Genomic DNA, 24,515 nt, shown 5'->3' on the forward strand with positions numbered 1-24,515 from the left:
CGCCGCCGCCACCGCCCCCGCCCCCGCCGCGCTCCCATTGGCTCGTCTCCCGTCGGCCCCGCCCCCCCTCCGCCGCTCCCATTGGCCGCGCCCGCCGTCCGTCTCCCGCCGCCCCCGCCCTCCGAGGGGAGGGGGGAGGCCGCCGCACCGCGCAGGCGCGGGAGCCGCCCGGCGCGGGGGATGCTGGGCCCCCGCGCGCTGGCCGCGGCGCGGACGCCTTCCGCGGGGCTGTGGTGGCCGCGACGCCTTTCGTTCCCTCAGTAGTAGTCATTCATTCAATTGTATTCATTCATTCATTAGTAGCCATTCAATCAATAGGAGTCATTCATTCAATAGCATTCATTCATTCAATAGGAGTCATTCGTTCAATAGGAGTCATTCGTTCAATAGTCATTCATTCAATAGTAGTCATTCATTCAATAGCATTCATTCATTCAATAGTATTCATTCGTTCAATAGTAGTCATTCATTCAATATTCATTCATTCAATAGTATTCATTCGTTCAATAGTAGTCATTCATTCAATAGTAGTCATTCATTCAATAGTATTCATTCGTTCAATAGCATTCATTCATTCAATAGTAGTCATTCATTCAATAGTAGTCATTCATTCAATAGTTATTCATTCTATAGTAGTCAGTCATTCAATAGTAGTCATTCGTTCAATAGTAGTCATTCATTCAATAGTAGTCATTCATTCAATAGTAGTCATTCGTTCAATTGTATTCATTCATTCAATAGTAGTCATTCATTCAATAGCATTCATTCATTCAATAGTAGTCATTCGTTCAATAGTAGTCATTCATTCAATAGCATTCATTCATTCAATAGTAGTCATTCGTTCAATAGTAGTCATTCATTCAATAGTAGTCATTCATTCAATAGCATTCATTCATTCAATAGTATTCATTCGTTCAATAGTAGTCATTCGTTCAATAGTAGTCATTCATTCAATAGCATTCATTCATTCAATAGTAGTCATTCGTTCAATAGTAGTCATTCGTTCAATAGTAGTCATTCATTCAATAGCATTCATTCATTCAATAGTATTCATTCGTTCAATAGTAGTCATTCGTTCAATAGTAGTCATTCATTCAATAGCATTCATTCATTCAATAGTATTCATTCGTTCAATAGTAGTCATTCATTCAATATTCATTCATTCAATAGTAGTCATTCGTTCAATAGTAGTCATTCATTCAATAGCATTCATTCATTCAATAGTATTCATTCGTTCAATAGTAGTCATTCATTCAATAGTAGTCATTCATTCAACAGTAGTCATTCATTCAATAGTAGTCATTCATTCAATGGTACTTACTGAGCGCTGGCTACGTGCAGAGCACTGTAGAAAGCGCTCGGAGTGGACAATTCGGCAACCGAGACCGTCCCTGCCCAACGACGGGCTCACGGGCTCACCGGGGGAGACGGACGGACAAAAACATGACCACCTGGTAGCCACTGGAAATAAAAATTAATTTTTTTAATAGGGAGGTAAGCGGCAAATAATGATGTTGGTGTTTGTGAAGCGCTGACTATGCGCCAAGCACTGTGCTGAGCGCTGGGGGAGATCCAGGGTCATCGGGTTGTCCCACGGGAGGCTCACAGTTAATCCCCATTTGACAGATGAGGGCACTGAGGCACAGACTAATAATAATGTTGGTATTTGTAAAGCGCTTACTATGTGCAGAGCACTGTGCTAAGCGCTGGGGGAGATGCAGGGTCATCAGGTGGTCCCCCGTGAGGCTCACAGTCTTCATCCCCATTTGACAGATGAGGGAACTGAGGCACAGAGAATAATCATAATAATGTTGGTATTTGTGAAGTGCTTACTATGTGCAGAGCACTGTGCTAAGCGCTGGGGGAGATGCAGGGTCATCAGGTGGTCCCCCGTGAGGCTCACAGTCTTCATCCCCATTTGACAGATGAGGGAACTGAGGCACAGAGAATAATCATAATAATGTTGGTATTTGTGAAGCGCTTACTATGTGCAGAGCACTGTGCTAAGCGCTGGGGGAGATGCAGGGTCATCGGGTTGTCCCATGTGAGGCTCACAGTTAATCCATCTCTACGCAGATGACACGCAGATCTACATCTCCGCCCCTGTCCTCTCCCCCTCCCTTCGGGCTCGCATCTCCTCCCGCCTCCGGGACGTCTCCACCTGGATGTCGGCCCGCCACCTAAAACTCAACATGAGCGAGACTGAGCTCCTCATCTTCCCTCCCAAGCCCGGTCCGCTCCCAGACTTCTCCGTCACCGTGGATGGCACGACCATCCTTCCCGTCCCGCAGGCCCGCAATCTCGGTGTCATCCTTGACTCGTCCCTCTCGTTCACCCCACACATCCTATCCGTTACCGAGACCTGCCGGTTTCACCTCTACGATATCGCCAAGATCCGCCCTTTCCTCTCCACCCAGACGGCTACCTTACTATTGCGGGCTCTCGTTATATCCCGGCTAGACTACTGTGTCAGCCTTCTCTCTGACCTCCCTTCCTCCTCTCTCGCCCCGCTCCGGTCTATTCTTCACTCCGCTGCCCGGCTCATCTTCCCGCAGAAACGATCTGGGCGTGTCACTCCCCTTCTTAAACAACTCCAGTGGTTGCCTATCGACCTCCGCTCCAAACAAAAACTCCTCACTCTAGGCTTCGAGGCTCTCCATCGCCTTGCCCCTTCCTACCTCTCCTCCCTTCTCTCTTTCTACCGCCCACCCCGCACGCTCCGCTCCTCTGCCGCCCACCTCCTCGCCGTCCCTCGGTCTCGCCTATCCCGCCGTCGACCCCCGGGTCACGTCCTCCCGCGGTCCCGGAACGCCCTCCCTCCTCACCTCCGCCAAACTGATTCTCTTTCCCTCTTCAAAACCTTACTTAAAAATCACCTCCTCCAAGAGGCCTTCCCAGACTGAGCTCCTCTTCCCCCTCTACTCCCTCTGCCATCCCCCCTTTACCTCTCCGCAGCTAAAGCCTCATTTTCCCCTTTTCCCTCTGCTCCTCCACCTCTCCCTTCCCATCCCCACGGCACTGTACCCGTCCGCTCGACTGTATATATTTTCGTTACCCTATTTATTTTGTTAATGAATTGTACATCGCCTTGATTCTATTTAGTTGCCATTGTTTTTACGAGATGTTCTTCCCCTTGACGCTGTTTAGTGCCATTGTTCTCGTCTGTCCGTCTCCCCCGATTAGACCGTAAGCCCGTCAAACGGCAGGGACTGTCTCTATCTGTTGCCGACTTGTTCATCCCAAGCGCTTAGTACAGTGCTCTGCACATAGTAAGCGCTCAATAAATACTATTGAATGAATCCCCATTTGACAGGTGAGGGCACTGAGGCACAGAGAATAATAATGTTGGTATTTGTTAAGCGCTTACTATGTGCAGAGCACTGTTCTAAGCGCTGGGGGAGATCCAGGGTCATCAGGTTGTCCCCCGTGAGGCTCACAGTCTTCATCCCCATTTTATAGATGAGGGGACTGAGGCACAGAGAATAATCATAATAATGTTGGTATTTGTGAAGCGCTTACTATGTGCAGAGCACTGTTCTAAGCGCTGCGGTAGATACAGGATAATCAGGTTGTCCCACGTGAGGCTCACAGTCTTCATCCCCATTTTACAGATGAGGGCACTGAGGCCCAGAGAAGTGAAGTGACTCGCCCACAGTCACACAGCTGACAAGGGGCAGAGCGGGGATTCGAACCCGTGACCTCTGACTCCCAAGCCCGGGCTCTTTCCACTGAGCCACGCTGCCTTAGGACACGCTCACTCTGTGCAGAGCACTCTACGAAGCGCTTGCAACGGGCCGTTCGGCCAAATAGAAAACAGGGAAGAATATGGGGAACAGAGCCAGGAAGGAGGGAGTTTGGCTTGGAAGCAGCAGGTCGCGGGAGGAGGTGTTCATTCAGTAGTATTTATTGAGCGTTTACTCTTCATTCCACAGGATTTATTGAGCGCTTACTATGTGCAGGGCACTGGACTAAGCGCTTGGAATGGACAATTCGACCACACAGAGAGATAGTCCCTGCCCAATGACTGGCTCACACTCTAAACCTGATCACCTTCTATCTTCCCCCTTATTATACTTATCATTACTATTATTAATACCCATTAGTATTATTGACCCTAATAATATTTAGTGATATCATTTATCACTATCTAATCGATTTAGTGATGGGGGAAGGGCGCGTTCAGGGACAGAGATGGGTGTGTTGCGGGGAAAATATAGAAAACGTTAGAATCTAGGGAGCAGAGCCAGGAAGAAGGGACTTTGTGTTTGAAGCAGCAGGTCGTGGGAGGAGAAGTTCATTCATTCAGTAGTATTTATTGAGCGCTTACTATTCATTCAATTGGATTTATTGAGCGCTTACTATGTATAGGGCACTGTACTAAGTGCTTGGAATGGACAGTTCGGCCACAGATACACGCGTGGCTCAGTGGAAAGAGCCCGGGCTTGGGAGTCAGAGGTCATAAGTTCGAATCCCGGCTCTGCCACTTGTCAGCTGTGGGACTGTGGGCAAGTCACTTCACTTCTCTGTGCCTCAGTTCCCTCATCTGGAAAACGGGGATTAACTGTGAGCCTCACGTGGGACAACCTGATGACCCCTTATCTACCCCAGTGCTTAGAACGGTGCTCGGCACATAGTAAGCGCTTAACAAATACCAACATTATTATCAGATAGAGACGATCCCTGCCCAATAACGGGCTCACATGTGCAGAGCACTGTACTGAGCGCTTGGAACGTACAGTTCGGCCACAGATGGAGACGATCCCTGCCCCATAACACGCTCACGTGTGCAGACCACTGTACTGAGCGCTTGGAACGTACAGTTCGGCCACAGATAGAGACGATCCCTGCCCTATAACGGACTAACAGTCTAAACAGTCTAGAGGTTGGAGGCGGAGACAAGTTCCCCGGAGAGGTGGAAACCGTCAAGCAACCGGCCAGCCAAATTTTACTTAGCATGCCTTAAGATGAGCAAGTTATGGCAGTGTGGGAAGGCAAAGTAGGACAAGGCCACCACCCTCCTCCACTCTTTTCCAGCGGGGGAAGGGGTTGGATTTGGAGGTTGAGCTTCTCTGCCTTCTAGCAATGAGCAGAAGAGAAGAGCTCTCGCTGGGCAGGGAATGAGTCTACCTGCTCCGTTATATTGTACTCTCCCGAGTGCTTAGTACAGTGCCCCGCATACGGTGAGTGCTCAGTGATTGACTGAGATGCCCTCCAAAACTTTACAACTAGAGACAGGGGCACAGAAGGCTATAGAACCTCACTGGACGATCCACCACTGCCTCCCAAACTCTTTTCTAAACAGTTAAGCGCTTTTCAAAATGCTTAGTTGTGTGTTCTGTGCGCCTGAAGTGCTCAATAAACATAAGTATGTAATAAATGCATATATAAATAAATGCTGATTGATTTTTTTTTTCAGTTGGCTTCAGTGCGGAAGCCTGATCCCTCCCTTTCCCTCCACCCCTCCTCCCCTCCACCTCCTCCCTCTGCTCTTCCCCCTTCCGCTCCCCACAGCACTTGCGTATATTCGTATATATTAGTATACTAGAGAAGCAGCGTGGCTCAGTGGAAAGAGCCCGGGCTTGGGAGTCAGAGGTCATGGGTTCGAATCCCAACTCTGCCCCTTGTCAGCTGTGTGACCGTGGGCAAGTTACTTCACTTCTCTGCGCCTCAGTTACCTCATCTGTAAAATGAGGATTGACTGTGAGCCTTACGTGGGACAACCTGATGACCCTGTATCTACCCCAGCGCTTAGAACAGTGCTCTGCACAGAGTAAGCGCTTAACAAATACCAACATTATTGTATATTATTTATTACTCTATTTTATTAATGATGTGTATATATCTATGATTCTATTTATCTTGATGGTATTGATGCCTACTTGTTTTGTTGTCTGTCTTCCCCGTTTCGATTGTGAGCCTGTTATTGGGCAGGCATTATCTCTGTCTGTTGCCAAATTGTACATTCCAAACGCTTAGTCCAGTGCTCTGCACATAGTAAGCGCTCAATAATTACGATTGAATGAATGAATGGTTTGAACGGGAACATACCAGTCCCTGGCTTACACGCACACACACAAAAAAATTTACTGGTGAGGTGGAGGAGACCATGTTTGAGTGTAGAAGGGATCACAAAAGTCCCTAGAAATACTGGAGGGTAAGAGGTGAAGAAAGCAATGCAGTGGAAAATGATCTAAAGTAGAATTTTTCCTACCTGCAAGACTGGGTGGTCATGTAGGCACTGGTTGGGAACTGAAATGATCTAATTGCACATAAGTCTGTGGGAAAACATCCTTCAGTAATTTGATTATTCATGATGCGGCCACACTTTGGAGGAACGTACTTTCAACATATTCTGGAGTACACCTCTTCTTCCTGCTAGATATATTTCCTCAGAGCAATCCCACCTGTTGCCCCCATATTGTCCAGGTAAGCCTTCCTATTTTTCACCCTTCCCTCCCAATTGGAAGTCCAGCAGCCCTCCATCTTCTCCTTTCCCATCCATTCCCCAGGTCCACCCAGCATGCTTGAAAAAAGATGTCATTCTAAGATCTACCCGGAAAAGACTGTAGTGTGGATATGGCAAACAGGGCTGTTTAGGTGCTGGGATTAGGGAGGGATGTAGTAATATCTGAGGCTTGATATTTGAGGCCCAAATTATAAATGGAAAAAGGGAAGTAGTAGAAAAACTTTAGTGAAGAGAGTACTATTTTTGTTGGCAAAATAATACTCCTTTATGATTCTGATTTTTATTTTTACAAGTTTTTTGAGGGCAGATACTGCTTTTTATCTTTCTCATAATCTAATGAATCATAATGCAGTATCTTGCACAGTAATATATTCTGTGGTGGCTGATGTTATTTGGGCTAGTGATTGTGGGACAAGAATATCTGGGGCTGGGTGAATCAATACGTACATACAGATACACGGATGTAGTTCCCAAATTTACTTCTCCAGCCCCGGCCTCTCTCCTTCCCTGCATGCAGTCTGGACGTTACTAATAATAATAACAATAATAATAATACTCCCCTCCCGCCGTGACTACTGCACCAGCCTTCTTGCTGACCTCCCTGCCTCCTGTCTCTCCCCATTCCAGTCCACACTTCACTCTTCTGTCCGGATCATTTTCCTAAAAATACCTTCAAATATCTTTTCTAAAAATACTTTCAAAAATATCCCCCTACTTCTCAAGAGCCTCCAGTGGTTGCCCATCCCCCTCCACATCCAACAGAAATGCCTTACCGTCAGCTTTAAAGCACTCAGGCAATCGCCTCCTACCCTCCTATCTTACCTTGCTGATTTCCAGCCCACACACATCGCTCCTGTAGTGCCAGTCTGCTCGCTCGGCCTTGATCTCATTTATCTTGCCGCCGACCCCTTTCTCGTGTCCCTCCCTCTCCCCCCCCTTATATGATAGACCCCCGCTCTCACCACCTTCAAAGCCTTATTAAAATCACATCTCCTCCAAGAGGTCCTCCTTGATTAAACCCTCTTTTCCCACATTTCTTCTTTCTTTGCATCATCTGTGTACTTAGATGGGTACCCTTTAAGCACTTGAGAGTCACCCCACCCTCAGCCCCACAGCATTTATGTACATATCCATAATTTATTTATATTAACATCTGTCTCCTCTAGATTGTAAGCTCTCTGTGGGCAGAGAACACATCTGCCACCTCGGTTGGATCATAGTCTCCCGAGCCGTTAGTATAGTTCTGCACACAGTAAGTGCTCAATAAATACCACTGAATGACTGATTTGGGACACGAGGTAAGAGGTGGTTAAATTCGAAGAGAGTTTTGTAATTGAAATCCTCGTGTACACTCAGTTCTAAAATGTGTGTTGCCTCTATGTGCTTCGCACAGAATCCGATTAAGGAATCACAGAACATTTTTTCCCCCATGTGCATCTGTCTGGTTACAATGCCGTGTGGTGTGGAAGAAACAGTATGTCCATGTGCCAGGTATTTGAAGTGGGCTAAGTACTGCAGCATTCTCCCCTCCCCTCTCCCCCACCTCACACACACACCCCCCTCATTCCGGTGGGATGAAGAAGCAGCGTGAAGCAGCGTGAAGCAGCGTGAAGCACGAGAAGCAGCGTGGCTCAGTGGAAAGAGCCCGGGCTTGGGAGTCAGAGGTCATGGGTTCGAATCCTGGCTCTGCCACTTGTCAGCTGTGGGACTGTGGGCGAGTCACTTCGCTTCTCTGTGCCTCCGTTCCCTCATCTGGAAAATGGGGATTAACTGTGAGCCTCACGTGGGACAACCGGATTACCCTGTATCTACCCCAGCGCTCAGAACAGTGCTCGGCACATAGTAAGCGGTTAACACATACCAACATTATTATGAAAGAGTGAGACAGAGGGAAATGCCCGCCGGGGCTATATCATTATCAGTAAAGATTTCTTCTTACCAAAGAATCACCCAAGATGTCTCATGGCGGGCAGTCCGAATGGCTAACGGGGGTAGCCACGGCCACCCAGGCTCCCAAGGCGGCCTACTGGCCTATGACCCTGGGATACGGCATCAGCATTATGTGCGGGGACTTGAGCCTTAAATGGGTCTTGCATGTGGAATCTTTATATTTGTTTCAACAGTGTGCTGGGTTCCTGGCCGCATATAATAATGTTGGTGTTTGTTAAGCGCTTACTATGTGCGGAGCACTGTTCTAAGCACTGGGGGAGTCACAGGGGAATCAGGTTGTCCCACGTGGGGCTCACAGTCTTCATCCCCATTTTACAGATGAGGGACCTGAGGCCCAGAGAAGTGAAGTGACTCGCCCACAGTCACACAGCTGACAAGTGGCAGAGCTGGGATTCGAACTCATGACCTCTGACTCCAAAGCCCATGCTCTTTCCACTGAGCCACGCCGCTTCTCCCTTCCATCCACTGCCCCAGTAGGAACGTGACTGACAAAGTGTGAGTAGCCCTGGGCAAACCAGTAGCACTATAATAGATTGCTTCATACAAGGTCTCAGTCCTGAAATCATGACTGGATCGAGTTTTATCTATCGTTTACAATGGAAGACTCCATCGCCATTACAGTTTGAGTTTTCCGAAATGCAAGTTTCTTCAGAAACAACTCCCGCATTATACAACTGTCAACATAATAATGACTCTTCAGAGAGGAAGTTTCTTGAGAAGCAGCATGGCTCAGTGGAAAGAGCCCCGGCTTGGGAATCAGAGGTCATGGGTTCTAATCCCGGCTCTACTGCTTGTCAGCTGGGTGACTTCGGGCATGTCACTTCACTTTTCTGGGGCTCAGTTACCTCATCTGGAAAATGGGGATTAAGACTGTGAGCCCCACGTGGGACAACCTGATCACCTTGTATCCCCCCCAGCGCTTAGAACGGTGCTTTGCCCATAGTAAGCGCTTAACAAATACCATTATTATTAAACAGATTATCCTTTAGACCCTTAGACTTTTACCCTTCTCACCGATACAGATGCAGTGCGTGTGTGAATCGATATGGCACCCGTGGGGGAGGAGCCTGTTGACTCCTTAGAGTCTCTGGGAGTGTGACACCCATAAACAGAGGAATTGAAGTGCTTCTACTCCTTAAGCCCTTACCTGCCCTCTTCTCGGCACTCCCACCTTGCTCACAAGCCTTCAGGGTGGGTATTTCCCGAAACAAAAAAAAGGCAAAAATACCCCATACTTTTGGGCTATATACATTTGGGAAGAGAAGCTATTGAGGTTCCCAGGAAGGCACTGGAGTTCATTTTTCTTCTGCTCTGGCTACTTGAGGAATAACTCGTGAAAGGTTTTGAGAATCACAAGATCCAAGTTGCAATCCTAGCTCTGCCTCTGCCCTGCCTGAAAGTCACCTAAAAGCACTTTAAAAGTGGCTTTAAAGCCCTCAATCACCTTGCCCCCTCCTACCTCACCTCGCTATTCTCCTACTACAACCCAGCCTGCGCACTTCACTCCTTTAATGCTGTCCTTCTCACTCTACCTCTGTCTCGTCTATCTTGCCACCGACCTCTCGCCCACGTCCTGCCTCTGGCTGGAAACACCCTCCCTCTTCATAGCCGACAGACGATAATTCCCCCCCGCTCCGCCCCCCTCAAAGCCTTATTGAAGGCAGGCACATCTCCTCCGAAAGGTCTTCAGTGACTAACCCCACTTTTCTCTTCGTTCCACTCCCTTCTGTGTCACCCTGACTTGCTCCCTTTATTCATCCCCCTCCCAGCCCCACGGCACTTACGTAATAATAATAATAATAATAATAATAATAATTTATTAAGGGCTTCCTATGCGCACAACACTGTTCTAAGCGCTGGAGTAGATACAGGGTAAACAGGTTGTCCCACGTGAGGCTCACAGTTAATCCCCATTTTCCAGATGAGGTAACTGAGGCACAGAGAAGTGAAGTGACCTGCCCACAGTCACCCAGCTGACAAGTGGCAGAGCCGGGATTCAAACCCATGTCCTCTGACTCCCAAGCCCGGGCTCTTTCCACTGAGCCACCCTGCTTCTCCGTATGTATCCGTCATTTTATTTATTTATAATAATCTCTGTCTCCCCCTCTAGACTGTAAGCTCATTGTGGACAGGGAATGTGTCTGATAGATGGTTATGTCGTACTCTCCCAAGTGCTTAGTACAGTGCTCTGCACACCATAAGTGCTCAATAAATACGGTTGACTGACGATTGGCTGTGATGTCTGTCTCCCACCTTCTAGACTGTTGTTGGCAGGGATTGTCTCTATTGCAGAATTGTGTTTTCCAAGCGTTTAGTAGAGTGCTCTGCACACGGTAAGCGCTCAATAAAGACGACTGAATGACTATTACTACTATTACAAGTAAACGCCAGTGCGCCAACTGTGTAAAAGAGAGTTGGGTCTCCGGCAATCTCGTCAGCGTACACAGCCTGTAACTTTGGACGATGATGATCGCTATGTATTAGATAGACGATAATGAGGTCGGACACAGACCCTGCCCCTCATGGGGCTCATAATCTAAGGGGCTCTTGTTTGAGGAGCCAGTTCTGGCCTCTCAAGGACCCCACCGGCCGACTAAGAGCAGCAACCTGGTCTCTGTCGGCGCCCCCTTAAGCTCTCGTTCCCGTTGAAAGATGCAGGATTACTTACTGGACTCCCATTGGCTGGTGAGGCAGGAAACCGTTGCCTAGCAACCGCATCTGGGCTCCACCAGTCCGAGGAAGGAAGAGCTTGTGGGCCCATCCCCTCCTGCTCTGCCTGGGTTGCAGTTACAAGCAGGAGAAGAAGGATCCGCGGTGGGCCAAGTGCTTCCTGCTTGGAAAAGGATGAAACTCTTGCTGTCCCTGATGGGAACGTGGATGATTCTTGGATTTATGGTGGAAAGTAGGTCTCTTTTCCCCGGCAGTCGCAGCAGTTTTACGGGCCGGGGGTTGAGTCCGAGTCGGAAACAGCCTTTTAGGTCCCTTCCCCTACCCGCAGCCCTCCTACTTCACTTTTAGAGGTGAACGACAACAAAAATAGAACAGAGTCAGGGAAGAATCCTAAACTGGTTTTAAGAGGAGAAGGTGAAAACTCGTGATCGATCTCGGGAAGAGAAAAGCTTTTGAGGTGGATAGATGGGAAGAGAAAACTCCATCGACAAATAGCCCGGCCACGAAATAAAACTGGAAGGCGACTGATAAGAAATGTAAATAAAAGTTGATGATTTAAGTTTAAACAACTCCAGAGGATAATGAAAATTGAAAGAAATGATCCTCATGAATGACCCCCCCCCCCCAGAGTAATATAGGAAGTAAGAGGAGGAAATGTGCTGAGGTCTTTGTAAAAGCAAAGAGAAGGAAGTACTCTCTCGACCCTGCACGTTATGGTCGACCCAGTTGTTTCTTCCTCCCTTAATAGAAGCGGCCTGTGGCCAAAGGCAAACTCTGCCCCGTTCTCAGTGATAGATCTTGGGAATGACTTGTCACCTCCTGCATCCATCCCCTAGGGAGATACTGTATTCAAGGGTGTGCCTCTCCTCCAACCTTGAGAGCCCCCAGCTCTGCTCATCGTGCCCAGCTCGGGGAATCTCAGGAATCACCAGTTGTCATCTTACTGCACGTCTTATTGGAGATTCATTCATTCAGTCGTATTTATTGAGCACTTACTGTGTGCAGAGCACTGTACTAAGCGCTTGGAAAGTACGATTCAGCAGTAGAGACAGTCCCTGCTCACAGCGGGCTCATGTGTTACTTGGAGCCGCAAAGAGGTGGCCCAGCTGGCTGAGCACCCAGGAGCCAGCTCAGACGGGCAGTCCAGGAGCAGACTCAGCCGTAAGGGACCAGAGTTGGTCTCGACAGTGAGGAGCAGAGCCACAGAGGCGCGCCTGGGGAAGACTGCTCACGGAGTCCCTGGGATGGGTTATTATCCTGTAATTGTCCACCATTAACACATCCGGCCACTTCTCTTTCCCCTGGCCGATCCACATCCGTTTCCCTTTCGGCCCTCCCTCTCTAGGAGAGACCTCCACCCTCTCTGCAGTCAGGATTGATCTGGGCCCTCCATTTCTGCTAATGGGGAGGGGTCCTGCTTGACCTTGGGGCACATTTGTCAAGGTGGTTGTATATTTCATGCCAAGTCTTAGTGACTTGCTGGTTCCCATTGATTCATATTTGCCCCTTGAGCAGTAAACAACTCAATCGATCATCTAGAATTTCCTCCTTTACTTTGCACCGTCCTTTAAGGCCTAAAGGAAATTTTTAGACCTGATACAGATGTGGGTGTATGTTCCCGTAAGCCTCCCCAAACAAAATAGAACCACTGTGTTCTTTATAGGTGCAGAATATCTAGCTCTGATCTCACTCTCTCTGTTTTGTGCCTTCTTATTCTCTTCTTCTGGCTCTTCTTCCTCTTTTCTTCTGCCTCTCATCCCTAACCTTGGATGTCTCTCAAGAATCTGTTCAGGATCCCCTTCTTTTTTTACACTCACTCTTTGGTGAGGTCATCTGCTCCTATGGCTTCAATTACCACCCCTCTCCCTATCCAGCTTACTCCCAGGTCTACCTCTCCTGGACTGACATCTCTCTTTCTCGGCCATCTCACATTTCCTCTTACTTCTAGGTCACATCTACATGGATGTCCCACTGCCCTTTAGAACGCCTCTGTTCCTCCCAAATCTTCTTCACCTAATTGCCCCGTTACAATGTCCCACACTACTATCCTCCCTGTCACTGAAGCCCATGGTCTTGGAATTATTCTTGTCTCTCTCTCAACTCGCATATTCAGTTTACCGCTAAATTGTATCCGTTTCTCCTTCACAACGTTTTCCAGAATCCCCCATTCCCCTCCATCCAAACAGCCACCATCCTGACTCAAACATATGCATATCCAGCTTGATACTGCCTTGGTCTCCTGACTGGCCTCCCTGCCTCCAGTCTTTCCCTTCTTCAGTCCATACTTCACCCTTCTGCCCAGGTCATTTTTCTAAAGCATTTCACACTTCAATAAAAATATTAGGTGCTCAATAAACACCCTGATTGAGTGAGAGAAATGCAAAAGAATTATAATGGAGAAGCATCAATTAGATCTGTCCAGCAACTGAGCAGTTTTAGTGGTGGCAAGGGTGAAATCTGAACTACTGGACATTGAAAAAAAATTTGGTAAGAAAAAATGGGGTCAGGGAGCACAGAAAGTGTGTTCAGTAATAATAATTGTATTTGTTAATGCTTACTCTGTGCCAAGAACTGTTCTAAGTGCTGGGGTAGATCCAAGGTAATCAGGTTGGACACAGTCCCCGTCCCACATGGGGCTCAAGGTCTTAATCTCCATTTCGCAGATGAGAGAGCAGGCACAGAGATGTGAAGTGACTTGCCCAGAGTCACACAGCAGACTAGTGGCGGACCTGGGATTAGAACCCACGTCCCCTGACTCTCTATCCCGTGCTCTTTCCCCTGGGCCACACTGCTTCCCTACGAAATTTAAATGTTAGTGGAGAGATATAGGACAATATCTGAAGGGTACCGGGAGACTAAATCTTGGCTTCTTGGGAAATGAGGAAATTTAAAGCAACGTTTAAGGCAAAATGGATGAGTCAAAAAGGAAATAACGCCAACAAGGAAGTGGAAAATATAGAGGAAGTCTAAGGGAGCTCACCTCAGATGATCCTCAGCCGAATTCCAGCATTTTAAGATGCCGCTTACTCAGGCCTAAGCCACTATCCTACATAGAATGCCTTTTCTCCATAAGTTCCATTTATAGCTCCTCTTCCACATCAATGAGAAGAGGAAAAGAAACTAGATGCCAATAACATTTGCATCATTTTTACAATCTAAAACCAGGCGCTCACTTGGAGATCCTGGTCCATAAGACAAGACAGGACGACGATAGTATTTATCCCATGTTTTCAGCAATGGTAATTTAAGCTGCCACTGACCCACCTGTTTATTAACTTAATGTGTGACCCAGGACCCATCACTTGGGTACCCGAGGAGCCCAATGGCAATGGCTTCATGAGGACTCAGCCATTAGAAATTCCAGTCCCACCTTCTCCATGCCACCTCTGTGCCACAGGTTTGCCCTTCCATCCCTTACCCACCCCGCACCTCCCTTCTCCCTGCGTCTTCTCTATTCCTTCAACTCGTGTATCTCTTACAGCCACTGTAATGCACCGACACCACCAAGCTCTTCCCTGCTTTGTAGTCCTGTACCTTCCGGGGATGCGTTGTCAGGGGCGTGGGACTGGATCCGGGTGGGAATGGGGGAGGTGATGGGGCGGAAAGCGGACTTCGGGGCATCAGTCCCTCCCTAGATAGACCTCCTCTCCAGCTTTCTCTGGCCACAGCATCAGTGGCGAAAGCCTAAACAGCTGTTAAAGGAAATATAAAAAAATTAATAGGAAAGCCAGAGGAGGCAAGAGAGAGAATGGGCTATTGTGCACAGAGGGCATGAGGGACACACCTTGGCAGGATAGAGGTTGGGTTCTCTTTGCTTCGGCCAGCAGCTCAGCAAAACTTGCTGGACTGTCAGATCACTTCCACTTCATCTCTCTGCAGACCCCTTTTTTCCCATCTAACTGTGATTCTTTTCTACCAGTTACTCTGACTGGCCTTTTTTTCCAATCACTCTGATTTTTAACCGAGCGCTTGACAGTTCAAAACTCCAATTTTAGTCTCATTTACCCCATCTTGGAACTTCATCTGGGCCCATTATTGATTGGCTTAATGTTTTTTGAACACTTACAATGTGCTAGAATCTGTAGTGTGATTACACTGATGGCTGATTGTATGAGGCCGGGCCTCAGGCAGTGAGAGCCGGTGGGCCGGAGGAACTGGGAATCTAAATTTTCTCCAATCTGGACCACAGTCTTGAAACCCCTTCTGATCCAATACCACTGTTTAGGGTGAACCCTGAAGAAAGTGTTTCTTATTACCTGTTTTCATTTAAAATGGCAGTAGGTATGGAATTTTGTAAAGGACACTGGGGCTATGGCGGAGAAATAATCAGAAATAGTGAATTAGTGGAAAAAGCACGGGCCTGGGAGTCACGGGACCTGGGTTATCTTCCCAGCTCCACCAGTTGTCTACTGTGTGACACCGGGGAAGTAGCTTAACTTCTCTGGGCCTCAGTTTCCCAATCTATAAAATGGGGATTGAATCCTGCTTCCTCCTGCTTAGACTGTGAGCCCCATGTGGGAAAGGGACTGTGTCTGACCTGATTATCTTGTATCTACCCAGTGCTTACTAGAGTGCATGGCACATAGTAAGCACCTAACAAGTAAGCTAATAATAGCGAACACTGTAAGGTCAGTGTATTTTCAGATATTTTAATGTAGCTTTGTTTTTATCAACTATATATTTTTATATAAACAAAATTAAAACTTCATTTATTTAAATGGATATATTTTAAAACTCTAGAAAAGATTGATAACACACCTGCATTAATTTTTCTAGAATATTCTAAAATTCTTGAAACTATTATTTCATTTCCCAACAAACTATGCTCCACTGCAAGAAAAGTAAAGGTATACTGTACAGCAGTATCCCTGGGTAACATCTACTGGGATCACTAGATATTTTGGGATCAATTCATTATTCATAGAACACCTCCAAAAATATTTATTGCCCGGTTATTCTCAAAGTTTGCAGCGGACCATCCATGATTCGATTTTGAAGAAGAAAGGTGAAGAAATACTATATAGCAAATCGCCTAAAAGCTCTTGATTCATCCTTCTTTCCTTTACTTATAATCAATATTCCTATGGCTTGCAGATATGAGCAGGTTAAGCATCCAAGAACTCCTGAATGCTAATCCCAGCTGTGAATCATGTTCCCAGGGTGGTTCAGGGCCTGTTACTTATCACATTTTCCCTTTATAATAATAATGATAATAATTATTATGGTATTTAAGTACTTCTACATTTCAGGCACCGTACTAAGCTCTGGGGTGGACACAAGCAGATCAGGTTGGACACAGTCCCCGTCCCACGTGGGACTCACAGTCTCAATCCCCATTTTACAGATTAGGTAATTGAGGCACAGAGAAGTGAAGTGATTTGCCCAAGGCCAAACAGCAGACAAGTGGTGGAGCCGGGATTAGAACCAATGATCTTCGGACTCCTAGGCCCTGTGCTCTATCCACTACGTCGTGCTGCTTATGTGAGCATAATATTGCCTGATTTCTGAATAATTATGCACATTTCTAGGTTGTAGTGATAAGACAAAGAAACAAAAAATCCTTTTGAAAAACAGCCACTTCATATAATCCATAATAATCTAATCATTTGCCTTTATTGTATCTGCTATGCCTTGATAATATATGGTCAGCAAGGAAATTTCCTTTTTTACATACTCATTAAACTAATGGTTTCTAGGCACTTAAAAAAAGTACAAATAAAGAAGAGAATATTTTTACAATAGTTATATTTGACACCTCTGAAAATTAAATTTACAAGTAATTGCTGTAACTTTATAATAACTGCTTATCTTGCAGGCACAAAAATAAAAAAACTCAAAAACCACAGGGAAAAGAATATCACAAAACAGGTAAATTTTGGCAAATAACATTACAACATTTTCTTCATCCAAGTAACTACACTGTAAGAAATGAATAATATTCATCAACCAAATTGACCAGTTCCTTAAGAATATCAAAGCACGTTCCACATTGAGATTCTGAATAACTGAATTGTTTCACAGTTTTATTTACTATTTTGAAAGTACTTACCGTGTATTCAAAGTCAAAGTTTCAAGAGTGACGGCTGTATTTGCCATCATCGGAATTTTCTCCCCCGCTTCGCTCGGAACCCGCCTCTACGCTGAAGTCCTGACTCTGTTCTGTGGGCTGGGCTGGGCCACTAGACAAGAAGACGGGAGAGCGGTGAGAAACTTCCTCCGTCCCCACTTTAGCCCACCTGTGCCACTCTCCTGGCTCTACCTCTTTTGTAGTTAAAGAGCATGGAAAAAGTGGCAGCCAGGTGAAACCATTAGATGCCCCCAGGCTTCTTGCCAACCCTCCCAATCCCCTCCCACTACCTCATCACTGAGGCCGGGCAGGGCATTTTGTAGAGTACCCTGCGTAAATATACTCTTAAATACTACTGATTGATAGCATCCCAATGTGATTATCCCGTTATACTAAAACAGGTCAATAGGAATGTAAGAGAAGGTGTTTTTTTTCCAATTAAAATTTATCCTGAAATTTTTTGATTAGCCGACCATATGCTTTTTCTACTCTTTATACCCATTTGTAATTTTCTTTGATCATCTGTGGGGAAATATTAGTCCTCTAAGCAGCACCCACCATTTACATGACCATCAGTCAATTAGCGGTATTTGTTCAGCACTTACTATGTGCAGAGCATTATAATAAGGAGAAGCAGCGTGGCTCAGTGGAAAGAGCCTGGACTTCAGAGTCAGAAGTCATGAGTTCGACTCCCGGCTCTGCCACTCGTCAGCTGTGTGACTGTGGGCAAGTCACCCAACTTCTCTGTGCCTCAGTTCCCTCATCTGTAAAATGGGGATTAAAAGTGTGTGAGCCCCCCGTGGGACAACCTGATTACCCTGAATCTCCCCCAGCGCTTAGAACAGTGCTCGCCACTAGTTAGCGCTTAACAAATACCAACATTATTATTAAGGGCTTGGCTCTAGCCACTCACCCTAGTGAAAGAACAGATGTGTTAATTGTTTTTAATAAATTATTTATAAAACTTAGGTTTGAAAGCATGACATGCACATTGGATGACAGTGTAGCAATTAAATGATATATAATCATAAAAGGTGTCAAAGTCTTAAAATGGGATAAGTCATCTGTCATTATAATAGGTAAAGAATCTGAATTAGAGTTTTTATGTTAAATGAATGTTTATGCCATAATTTAGAGGTGCATTTTATTTTCCATAAAATTCCATTAAAAAAAATTACTTTGGGCTACAAAATTAGCACACCATTTTTTTTCTTCCCAGGCTTCACTGAATGAAATCAAAAGATTTCTATCATATAAATTGGAAAGAAGAAAATTATTTAAAATAATCAACCAGAAAAGAAGTGGTTTAAGAAGTAAGAAGAGTCAAAGCAAAGGAGAAAAAGGGAGAAAACAATACATATTTTTCTCAGCAACAAATAGCAGTTATTGTAAGCAGAATTCTAATCTCAAATGTTATTTCAATTTAGAGCAATATTTTTACGCAACAGCCTGCCAAATGAATCCCAAGACACATTGATAGATATTTTTAGCCTCGAACGCCTTTAATTTTTTCAGCTTCTGCTCCCTAACTTGGACTAATTAATTCTGTGTTAACATTAATAAGCAAAGCTGACAATCAGAAGGCTACATTATAGAAATGAGGTTGAAAAATAAGAAGATAAGCTAACAAACCTTTGGCTTCTTTGGTCAATTACATTTTGGGGTGTAATAAGTACCCCTATTACTGAGAATCAAAATTGACAATTACATTATTCACATTTTTTGTGACTTGAGGGACAAACCCAAATGCTACTATTAGGGCTCATTTTTTCAGTAAGTGAAAATGAACCTAAACTTATCTGGTTATAAACTACAAAACATGCATATATTATGTGTGTATTATATATAAATGTATATCACATTCACATTGTCTTTATTATGGATTTTACTCTATATAAAAATATGGAGGGTTTTTTTTATTCATTTCACTTCATTATATGTCCATCTGTAGTTTTAAGCTTTAAGCAACATTTGAATCAGAGTGATTCTTCCCATAGTTTACTGTCAGATATTGATTTTTAGGGTCATTTTCCTCATAGAATATGCTAAAGAGTATAACATTAAAGTTAAAACTATCATGCCCTTCATTAGTGCAAAAGGAAAATGCTGCAGATTAACCTCTATCGAATGTGTACCCTGAGGCTGTTGCCCAATTTTCCAAATGAAGTTTTACCCCTGATTTCCCAATCTCACAGTGTTATTTTGAAGTTGTAATGGTCCGACTGCAGTGAGTCACACTGCAAAATTGTCCGTCAGACTTTTTCTTGATGCTTTTTAAGGGTATACAAATATTTCCAATCCCAATGATATTTAAAGTGAACCACTGTTAAAGAGACAAATGCTATTTCACGAAGAACAAAATGAAGCGCTTTTTGAAGCCTCAATTACATGGAGTTTTGGCAGTCTATGCCTTCCCTGATGGAATTGACACAGTGATCGCCAAATCGCTATTGCACTTTATGCTGCGGAGACATAGTTAACGAGAAAAGGAATGGAAAGAATACCCAATAAAAGTCAATCCATATTTGAAATGGATCATATACAGAGAAAGGTAATGCTACAAGACCCATGTGCCACTAATCCCACATGCAAGCGAAACAGGATACAGTGAAACCACAACTCTTGTCTGATTAGAAGACTTAATTTCCACAAAGCCTACTTTTTCTAGTTACTGCTCTCCCTGCAGATACCTGTGGCCTTGGGTTAGATTTGCTCCCGGTGAATTGTGATAGAAAAATACCCTTGTTTGCCCTCAGGGCAGCAGCGAGGAATGAGGACTGAATTAGAGGATGAAAATGACTGAATTAGGGGGTGAAAACCCCTAACTAACCCTGTTCTTCCTGGCGTTAAAAAAGACCCATGAGAAATGTAAGAAGATACCCTCGGAGATTAGTTTCTGAGATGGCTCGTAGTTGGACTAGTATTAAGTGGCCCCAGAAGTAGCCTTGTTGTAATGGCAGACACTTGACTTTATTTAAGACAATATTTAGCATTAGATAGTCCTCACTCAGATTCAGTAAAAACGATGGAAGGTTCTAGAGAAAAATCCCTTTCTAAAATTATGTCTGCCCCAGGTCGGCAGAGTCACGTATAAAAAAGTGAAACTGTTTTCTCAGACATCTTTTAGAAAAGAGTTGTTCTGTGGTCTGATGGTACATGAGGAGGGGAAGAAATCTACCAACCGTTTCCCCAAGCTCCAGTAAGCAAGGCCCATCTAGCCAAGGAAACTAGGGGTGTGGGCATTAGTTCATCCGGAAATATAAATGCTAAACCAAAAAAGGGAGTTTAAGTTCTCTGTATTACTTCCCATAAAGCATTACTAAAAGAACATTTGAGGAATTCAAAATATGCTTGCAAGCACAAGTCATACATTGTTTGCTTACACGGTTCATATACAAATGTTCAACCAGATGTTTACATTTGGGTTACCCACTATTGCCCAAATCCATGCAGATCAAAGTAGATTTTTAGTAAGATTTCTTTATGGACAATATTATCTAATTCCTCGTGATATTCACAAGCTTGAATAAGGAAAATCTAGCCTCGGTGATCCACAAATAATTTCATAAAGAAATTGTGTAAAATAACAGAATCCACATTCTTGTTATAATTAGGGGTTTCAATTATATCATCTGTCCAGTCACCGACCTACTCATCCCTTAGCTGTGCTATGAAGAATTAAAGAACACATTTCCCATCCTCTTTCTACCTTAAAGTACCTGAAATGGTTGGGGATATTATATCTAAAAACTAAGTGATAAGGAAAGAAATACCTTTATTTCATTCCAAAAGCACTGATCACTGATCACATCAAGTTTTAAAATGCAAAAATTGAAATTTTATCCTGGAAATGTATTTTCAAAAAATGCACTTACTTAGTAAACAACCTACCCATGGGCTCCATCCACCAACTGATAATTCCCAAACTATTCTCCGGTTCTTCTTGGGCTGTTCCCCTTCAGTTCAAATAAGGTACAGTACTGTAATATTGGATAACACAAATTATTTCAGTATAAGTTAGTATTTTTTTTGTTTCTGAAATTTTGAAATCAATGAACCTTTTGGGTACATATTTTTATAAGCTTCCAAAACCTAAGCGGAAAAAATTTTTAAATGATTATTTTCCCGTTTGCCCATATTTAGCAAAAAAGGCAGCAGTGAAAAACAATACTGATGAGGGAGAACGTCTTTTTCATTTGGGCATGAAAATTTTCCAGCAGTCCAAAAGCCAACTGCAGAAAAAACAGTAAGCCTGAAATCAGTTACTTTAATCAATTTTAAAATAGCATGTTGAAATATTACAAATTTGTGAAACCTACCTAAATAGTTGAAATATTCGACTTCTTAGTTTAATGGGTTAAAAAAAAAGAAAGAAACAGAAAACTGTTCAGTGAGTGAAGAGTGATCCCATATTTTTCCAAAACAAGTTGGCCCTGAGAAGCCCTCCTAAAATGTGGATGCCTTTGGAATGGAAAAGTGATTCATTCCCCCAATCATCTTCTTATTATTTTTTAACGGTATCTGTTAAGCACTTACTATGTGCTAGGTTCTGTACTGAGGACTGAGATAGATACCAGCTGATCAGGTTGGACACGGTCCTTATGCCCTGTGGAGATCTTATTCTCCATTTTACAGATGAGGTAACTGAGGCACTGAGAAGTTAAGTGACTTGCCCAAGGTCACACAATAGAGTTTTGGCAGAGGCAGGATTAGAACCCAGGTCTCTAATTCCCAAGCCTGTGTTCTTTCCATTAGGCCACACTGGTTGCCTTTACCTGTATTCCTGCGTCCTTACCACTTGCCTCCAGTCTCTTACCTCTTGGGTGATTCTTTCTTAGATTTTCACCTTTTACATTTCAATTCCCTTATAAAAATTTGATTGATGCTTGTTTTTAGAAGTCAGAGAAAGTGGTGGCTAGCAGGTTTCCTTGAGATGACATTGAACACAGACAGAAATAGACAATCAGGGAGCATGGAGAGAAACATAAAGGGACAGAACTAGAAAGACACAGTAAAATACAAGGAAATGGAGTCCGCAGGGAGCTCGATAGTTCCAGACAAAATGGTAATCCCAGTCTTTGTTTCTGCTGTTCTTGCCCTGGATCCGGTCTTGTCTTCAGGCTGGAGCAGCATTTGGTAAGGAGAAAGGTGGTGGGAGAAAGGAGGGTATAAGGAAGTAAACTGAGCCTCAGTTCAGTCAAGTTAACTTGGATTACTATACAGAATAAAGGCATTGTTTTTAATTCCCAAAAATTGTCCCAAGTCCATATCACAGTTTCAGAACGATATGGCTTTTTTAAATTGGGTTCACTAAGAAGTTGCTTCCCACCAATACAGTACTGACTTATTGCTAAGTGTTTATTATGTACATATATTTGTGTTTTCATGTATTGTAATATTTATTAATTTACTTTGAAGGGTCAAAAAAAATTTCTTCCGACACAGAAATGTAAAAATGATTTTTAGATAAGCCGCAGCATATGCATGAGGTAATGGCTAAACCAGCATTTGTTCAGTTAACCGGTGTGATGTTCTGGATGCCTCTGGCTTATTTTCCATTCTGGCTCTAACTAAACAATTATTCAAGACAAGTACTGTGCTAGGGTGCTCTATTAAATTATGCCATTAAACTTCAAATTTTATTTTCTTAAATCAGAGCCTACCTACTCTTTGCTAAAGCAGCCAACATAGGAAACTTAAAAGCTATGGAGAAAATGGCTGAGGCTTTGCTTTTCGGTGATCTTTACTCTCAAAACATCACAGCAGCTACTGCGTTGTTTGAGTTCTTGGTTGAGGATGGCTCACATGAAGCCCAAAATGTAAGTGCTCTATAGAGAACGAGTAATACTCTAAAATAGAAATGTTTTGGTTTTTACGGGAAAGACTGTAATATTTGCAGATATTGAAGCCTGTTCTTCCTTAGACTCTGTGTTTGCATAAACACGTGCTCATGTGGGAGAATTTCCCCTGCCATGCACGTCAGCAGCCCCGCTATCGGGTCGGAACACTGCCCCGGGAATCAGAAGACCTGGGTTTTAATCCTTCTTCTTTCTGCCTGTAACTGGGCTAAGACGGCACATACACTTTGCAGTGTTCTGCCTCCACACCGGCCTGATCACCTGTTGCACTCCATACCCCACTGGAACCAGAACTAATAGGGACAAGTGATTGCAAGCCTCTAACACTTTCATCCGTTCATCCGTATGGCGTCTGGAGTCCATCCCCTCTCTGGTGCAAAATGTGATCCTTGTATCCGTTCCTAATTGGCAGCAACACATATTACACAAGTGAATAAAGGAATAGATAAATACTTGAGTATTGAGGTAGCAGGAAGGAGGATTCATCAGGAAACGCCTTCTGCGGGAGGCATCTTGTTAGAAGTTAGCCACTGCCTACTTCGACTGGAAAATAAAAAAGAGAAGTTGTAGGGATAACCCTTGCCCTTTGCAGCTTCCGAGGATGCTTTGCTGCGTCTTTGGAATCCTCCACGAGCAAGCGGGATCACCATTATTCACCTTCACTTCATATTATAAAGTGAGTAATGACTTTCCAACTTTAATGTTACGATTTGCCCAGTGGATGCCCTAGGTTTCGTGTTCTGAATCTGCGATTCCCAGGGACTACTCGGCCACTTGAGCATCATCACTTTCCAAATATATTTTTACCAGGTTCATCTGCATTTGTCAAGATAATCAGGGGCCCTCAATTACTTCCTTTTTAGAAATTTAAGACATGAGTACCAGAAACTGGGTTAGCTGCTCCAGATGTGTCCGTTGATCCTGGAGAGCGGTCTAAAAAAACAATTTCTTACAGACTAAAAGTATTTTCTATTGAGAAACAATATTGAAGTAGCCCAAAACTCTCCCAGGAGTTCAAATACATCTTCAGTCTCCTTGCCCAGGTGTCAAAGGGAATAGACAACTCCAGGAAAGGCTTGTCACTGCCCAGATTAATTTGCCTTCTTACCCGTCTTGGCCTTGTTTCAGTTTTCTCTGCTTCATACCTCTCTTCTCTTCTCCATACATTCAGCTGTTTGGAGTAGGGTTAAAATCCCAAACAGAATACATCATTTTTCACCTCAAAAGCCTCCAGTGCCATTTCCCTCCACTTTGTACAGTTGCCTTGCAGTTTGAAGACAACGCTGGTGTGCTTACCATAATTGGAGAATTCCTTGTAACCACACCCTTGAAAATACACTAGTGCATTTTTTCTGGTTCCTGGCCACAGGGGTGTGCTTTGCAAAACATTAAAGGTGCAACGAAGACGTTACCGCCAACAGAATATGCACTCGAGATACTCTGGAAGCCCTTGTGACCGTTTGCCATACTCTTTCTCTTGGTTCCCTAATGACCAGCAGCCCAC

The 24,515-nt window shown here is 44.4% G+C and overlaps 1 protein-coding gene across 14 annotated transcripts in view; it reads left to right on the plus strand.

Moving 5' to 3' along the window:
- Window positions 1–11,123: 11,123 nt before the first annotated feature.
- Window positions 11,124–24,515, plus strand: part of SEL1L2 (SEL1L2 adaptor subunit of ERAD E3 ligase) — a 51,874-nt gene continuing 38,482 nt past the window's right edge. For 10 of the 14 annotated variants that reach the window (XM_029072612.2, XM_029072613.2, XM_029072616.2 and 7 more), the window contains exons 1-6: window positions 11,124–11,318; window positions 16,902–16,954; window positions 18,373–18,541; window positions 21,297–21,399; window positions 22,810–22,972; window positions 23,604–23,687. In XM_029072612.2, the coding sequence (XP_028928445.1) occupies window positions 11,261–11,318; window positions 16,902–16,954; window positions 18,373–18,541; window positions 21,297–21,399; window positions 22,810–22,972; window positions 23,604–23,687 (630 nt within the window). In that variant the 5' untranslated portion in view covers window positions 11,124–11,260. The remainder of the gene's footprint in view (window positions 11,319–16,901; window positions 16,955–18,372; window positions 18,542–21,296; window positions 21,400–22,809; window positions 22,973–23,603; window positions 23,688–24,515) is intronic. The other 4 variants (XM_007672111.3, XM_007672112.3, XM_016228325.3 and 1 more) reach the window with 1 other exon arrangement.

This window comes from Ornithorhynchus anatinus, chromosome 9 (genome assembly GCF_004115215.2).
Source record: "Ornithorhynchus anatinus isolate Pmale09 chromosome 9, mOrnAna1.pri.v4, whole genome shotgun sequence".
Lineage (NCBI taxonomy): Eukaryota > Metazoa > Chordata > Mammalia > Monotremata > Ornithorhynchidae > Ornithorhynchus > Ornithorhynchus anatinus.